Source organism: Nanorana parkeri, unplaced genomic scaffold, assembly GCF_000935625.1.
Source record: "Nanorana parkeri isolate BGI_ZX_2015 unplaced genomic scaffold, ASM93562v1 scaffold540, whole genome shotgun sequence".
Lineage (NCBI taxonomy): Eukaryota > Metazoa > Chordata > Amphibia > Anura > Dicroglossidae > Nanorana > Nanorana parkeri.
The window spans coordinates 160193-166009 of record NW_017306808.1 but is presented as its reverse complement, the minus strand read 5'-3'; the positions used below and the strand labels follow the sequence as shown (position 1 = coordinate 166009).

Below are 5817 nucleotides of genomic sequence, written 5' to 3'. Positions count from 1 at the left end.
AGAGAGCCGTGACAGGATCGAGAGGTGAGCGAACCCGGTATGTGTTCGCTCACCTCCCGATCTACTGAGCCGACCTGGGACAGTCCATTGTCGCAGGTCGGCTAGAACTATGAGGTGACTGAAATGTCAATATATTTTCATTATAGTTTTAGTCATCAAAACTCAGTTTTTATTTAGTTTTAGTTTAGTTTTAAACACTGAAAAAGGTAAACTAGGTAAATTATGACGGAAATTATAAGTGGGCGATATTAACACTGCTACTATATTATAACCAACTAGAACAATACCTAGCAAAGTAATACCTACAGTATTATTCTGGAACTGTACAACTCAGCCTATAAAATGCATGGGACATTGACAAGAATGTGAAAAGGAAGAGAAAATGGAACATTCAAACTGGCATTTCACTGTATTTAGATATATAATGTTAAGACATGACCAGTACCTGCATCCCGCTGGGGATATCATACACTATGCGAATAGTCTTACACTCCGGGTACCCCGGGAGGGAGTGAGGAATGACATGAAACTCCATCTTCCCGGGAGGCTGTGTGCCAGTCTTCTCTCCATAGATTGCTTTACAGGTGGGACACTGCAAGCTGCCATCCTGCAAAGATACCATTTTTAAATGTATAGAAGATACAGCAATTATTTTCTCAGGATGACCTGCACACTGGAACAGTGTATGCAGCTACCTGTGTTTTTCAGAGAAACTCAGAGATCCATCACACTTGAGCATTATATGGAAACTGGAAATTATTATTTCTACACCTAGCTAAATATACATTTATCTTTCTATGTGAGTTGTTCTGGCCATCACTAAGGGGTTGAACTATAAATATTCCACCCAGCGTATAGCTAGGCGAATGCCGTTCGCCTGGCATAACGCCACTAGATGGGGACAAGTAGCAAAGTAATTTCCACTAGTGGTGGAAATGCTATGCAAACAGCATTTACCCAGTTGTATGCTGGACAGAATTATAAATAAGGCCCTAAATAAAGTTGGTAACTAATACTATCATAATTACTAATGTATAAAAATAGAATCAGAGATTTTTATTTTGTTTTAAGCATACCACAACTCACCTTGTTACCATTATTATACATGGCCACCAGGCACAGAACATGGTACATATGGGTACACTTCCCCAATTTTCCAACCAGGTCTGAGCGAATCCCTTTGTGAGTCAAGACACCCTCATACCCAGATGCAGTGACCAGACGCTCCATGCAGATGGTACAGTCCTAAAAAGCCAGAAACAAACCTTCAAACAGAGTTCTGCTCTTTACCCTCTCATACAATATCAAATTATATTTGCCTTTTCAGAAAGTACTTCCAATGTATCAGTTATATGGCAGCTGCTTTGCCAATCTGCATGAATGGCATAACCACAGCTACTTTACCCACTCATGTTATAACACTGATATTAAAGAAGTCACACACATACACAAATAATACATCTCCTTGCTGAGCTATAGCCTTTTCTTTTTCTTTAAATGTACAAAATGGATTTTCAAAGCTTACTCTATTTTTTTTTTCTATCATCTAAAGCTGGCTATACAATGGGTACATTTCTTGATGAACCGGCTAAAATAGGCTCAGTGGGAGGACCTGTCTGCCAGCTCCTGCCCGACATCCTTTGATTGGAATATTGAAGGAACTGGGCAATAAGTTGTAGGCTGAACAGCACCTTAAATCAGATGCAGGCCTTGTTCAGGTATTTTGACAGCGACGGAGCTAACTGTTAAAATACAATAGGAGATTACTCCATCCATGCTGTTTAGTGAGGATGGAGGAATCTGTTAGATTTTTTTCTAGCCCAAAAGCTGAACAAAAAGAATCTAATAATGTAAAGCTAGTTTAATGCTGGCAACCCCATTACATTCTGACTGTGCAAGGAACTACCTGACTGGATATAAACTGAAGAGGATGCTTAGGAAGGGCCTAATACTACAAAGCTGGTAGTAAATTTAAAGGAGAGTGTATACAGATTGTACAATTATTTTGCAACATGTGGGCAGCCTAATAATCAACAGCTTCACCAGTTGTTGTGCTTACCTCATCTGGTGGAGACTTCACTTTCTGTATGTATCTTCGCACTACCTCCTCTGGATTCTTACCTGTCAATGTGAGAAAGATAATTTCAGTTAAACTTTGTTGTCTGGAAGCACTGATCTCTCTGCAGAGATATGACACTCCCCCTGCTAAAGCAGATATATAGAGGGATTTTCCCAAATTTGACTGCAAAAGTGGAAATACACTTTAAGTACTTTCTAAACCACTGACCAAGAACAAGTATGTAGATTAGGAGTTCTAACAATGCTGATACGTATGTTTGTCCTGGGTCAATGTCTCCAAAATGATTGGTGCCAGAGAGAGCCAGACAACAAGCTTTTTATATTAGATTTCATATTTTTATAAACAGCTTATACATTTCTATCAGTTTAGGTCCACTTTAAATAAAAAGTAACTGATATGTAATAACTGGATATAAGGTCTCTTGTATATAGAATACATAACGAAAAGTGTGGTCCTTTTAACCACAATTCCTTTGGTCCTTTTATACACTGATTTGTCAGAGCATTTTTAAAAAGCTATGTTTCAAAAGAAGAAATCCTCTTTGCATTGTTGAGTTTAAGTATAGGTAATCCTCAGGATAGATTAGGAACCATCCCTAAAGAGCTAACCTGCCAAATGTTTCTGAAGCTTACATCAACTTTACAAGCCTGTAAACCTATAGAAGAAAAAAAAGCATTCTGATCTGGTTCCAATTCACCTCCCCGAAAGACTAGGTATAATGGGCTGTTACAGAGCATCCGTCATCTCTGCAGAGCTACAAGAACAAATGATCACAATAATAGAGCGCAAACAGTAGAAAATCTTGCTGCCAGATCTTTATTACAATGTGTCTGTAAAATACAATGTTCCACCTGAGCCAAATATAAGGAAGATTAGACGACAAAATGTGTGTATAATGACCATATACGAGATGTCATTGTACAAACAGATTTTATATGAGTGCTGACAAGCAGGAGTATTTACCAAAAATGACATCACAAACAGCCCAATTATCATTCATAATCTCCCTGTGGACAAGCACACAGCAAATGTATATATATACAGCCACCTTTACTTATATGAACACTTACAAATGACAGCCTTAAAGGTACATATAAATGTATGTATGCATTGTATAAAATTATACAAAGCATACATACATATTACATGGGCGTATTCTGCTCTTCCTTTGATTTAGTTCAAGTATTTATATCTTTCACCACATTTATATCCAGACCAGGCTGTTCAGCAAAAGTGATAGTGACAGAGATTAGGACACACTATACAGTAAATGTGACGATGATAACAGAAGCATTTACTGTGAAGTCTGATAAGCCCCAAACAGCGTGGCAAGAATGGAGGGATTCCTACAGAATGGAGTGCCCCCATCATTTCTCCAAAATCTGCAAATTGGTGACAAAAACAGTCAGATTTAAATCTTAGGTCTGTGGTGGGTAGCCAGAGAAGGTGATACATTTGATAAAGCACATGTAACAAAACATAGCCAGTTTAAGACACATTTACCAAACACAGTCCAAGCTAGAAGCAAAGCAAAGATGTTGTAAACCCCCATAAGCCAGACACCCAAAAATGCTCCTAATGCAGCCCTGTTGTAACTAGCCAGGTCATAAAACAGTCTCCAGAACTACCAGTGCCAAACTACTATGAAGCTACCATATTGTAAACTCTGTTACATTTCTGTCTGGGTGTGACAGCAAGCAATACAGACATATTATTTGAAAGGTCAGAATTACAACCGCAGATGCTGTGAACGGTGCATGTTTTCGATAAAACATGTGGTGGCTACTGTTTGTGTGAAGGGATTGCTGTGTAGTTAACGTGCTCCAGTGCAGATCACTCTCAGTCTCTTGGTGCTTAGATTGTTGTCCCAGAGCAGGAAAATCTCAAAATGGGAGGCTGAGTGTGTAACAGAACGTGCGGTCAGAGGAGGCAGGTGAGGCAGCGCCTCACCTAGTATTATGGAGGAAAAAGCTGTCAGCTTCAAGTCTGAAGCTGACAGCTTTCTCTCCATTCAAAGCGGCTTGTAACAGGTTACAGAGCAGCGAAAGACTCCCTGCTGTGTAACCTGTCATGGACGGAGCGCTGCCTGTTAATTACAGGCAGCACTGCATCCGGCTTTTGACAGCTTTTAGGTTACACAGCAGCGGGCTTCTCCACTGCTTGTGTAACCTAACATAGTGAGGCAAGAGCTGCAACAGTCTCTACTCTATGTTAGAGGCTTGAGCTCTGTGGATGGTTTGGACCAATGGCAAAGCGCCATTGGTCCAAGCTGTCCAATCAAAAAAAAAGAAAAAAATAACACTGAGGACATCAATCTCGATGCCTCACCAGTGACAAGTAAATGAGGGACAGGGAGGCTCCTCCCTGTCTCCTCCCTTCCTTTCCCTCCCTCCTCCGCACATAGCTTGGTGACCGGGATGGGGGTGGGGCTTCGGCAGGCTGGGGGCGAGGCTTAGGTAGGCTCGGGGGAATGCCTCACCCAGCACGGAAGGTACCACACGTCCCTGGTGTGTAATATGTCACATTCAGCGGTGGAATCTGACAATCTAATCGTCACAATAATGGCCCATTCGGACTTATGCACTGAGGTAAATGAATGGCACCGCATGTTAACATGCAAAATAATGGTAGTGCACTGCAAAAGACCACACAGCTCTGAATCCAGCCTAACATGGCCAGAGATGTTTTCAAGGCACTGGCGGAACTACCAGGGTCGCAGCGGTCGCACTTGCGACCGGGACCAGGTGTTCCGCCAGTTCGGGGGGTCCTGACAGGCCACACCCCCGCAGCACTTCATCTTCTATTCTTCACCGGGCAGCATGAGTAGCTGCGAGCGCAGGCCTCCCCTTCTCTTTGGTCCCCCCTTGAACTGGCGGAACACCTAGTGCGACCGCTGCGACCCTGGTAGTTCTGCCAGTGATAAAATGCTTTAAAGTGTTATTAAACCCTCAGGTGCTGTTGCATATATGCACTGGCGGAACTACCGCGGTCGCACTTGGTGTTCGGGGGGCCCCAGAGAGAAGAGGATGGCACAGCGAAAAATGCGATTGGCCGCAGCGGCTCTAATCGCACCTGTCAGCGATCCCTCTCTCTCCTCCCGGCCGCTGCAGCTTCAGAGCGGCCAGGAGGAGAGAGAGGGAGAGCAGACAGGTGTGATCAGAGCCGCCTCTCCGAGCAGAGGAGAGGCAGGTAAGTTCCTGCCCCCTTCAGAAAGGTCCCGCCCCCCTCCACGCCGTGTTGAGTAGACAGTGAGGGGAGAGCTGCACTCGCAGCCCTTCCTTTTTAGATGTCGCAGGAGTTCCAGCACAGTGCTGTGCTAGAACCTCTGTATTGAGGGTGGCAGATTCAATAAGGAGAACCTGTCACCTCCAAATATCACACATGGGGCTTGTTAGCTCTTGTGTGATAGCAATAAAGTTAAGTGGAAAAAAAATGATAAATTATCAAATACATAAACATTTATGAAAAAATAAGTAAAAAATTATAATGAAAATTATAAAAAGTAAAAGATAGTAAAATGTAAAAAAAAATAAAAATGTATAAAAGAAAAAAAAGTGATAAAAAAGTTTTTTAAAAAAAATTAGAGGTGCACAGAGCCGTCAATCTCTTTTTCTGCAGCCCCTGTTATCAATGAACAGGAATCCTCTATACTGAGTGTTCCTGTTCAATCATAACATGAGGACAGAGTATGTTTACTATAACCACAATCATGAATGAACAGGAAGTGATGTAGATTA

General features: G+C 42.0%; 1 protein-coding gene across 1 annotated transcript in view; it reads right to left on the bottom strand.

Annotated features, from left to right (window-relative positions):
- DTX1 (deltex E3 ubiquitin ligase 1) overlaps positions 1-5817 on the bottom strand; it is a 68626-nt gene that overhangs the window by 12437 nt on the left and 50372 nt on the right. The window contains exons 5-7 of the mRNA XM_018561744.1: positions 2060-2121; positions 1087-1245; positions 446-607 (exon numbers count right to left, since the gene is read on the bottom strand). Of these exons, the coding sequence (XP_018417246.1) occupies positions 446-607; positions 1087-1245; positions 2060-2121 (383 nt within the window). The remainder of the gene's footprint in view (positions 1-445; positions 608-1086; positions 1246-2059; positions 2122-5817) is intronic.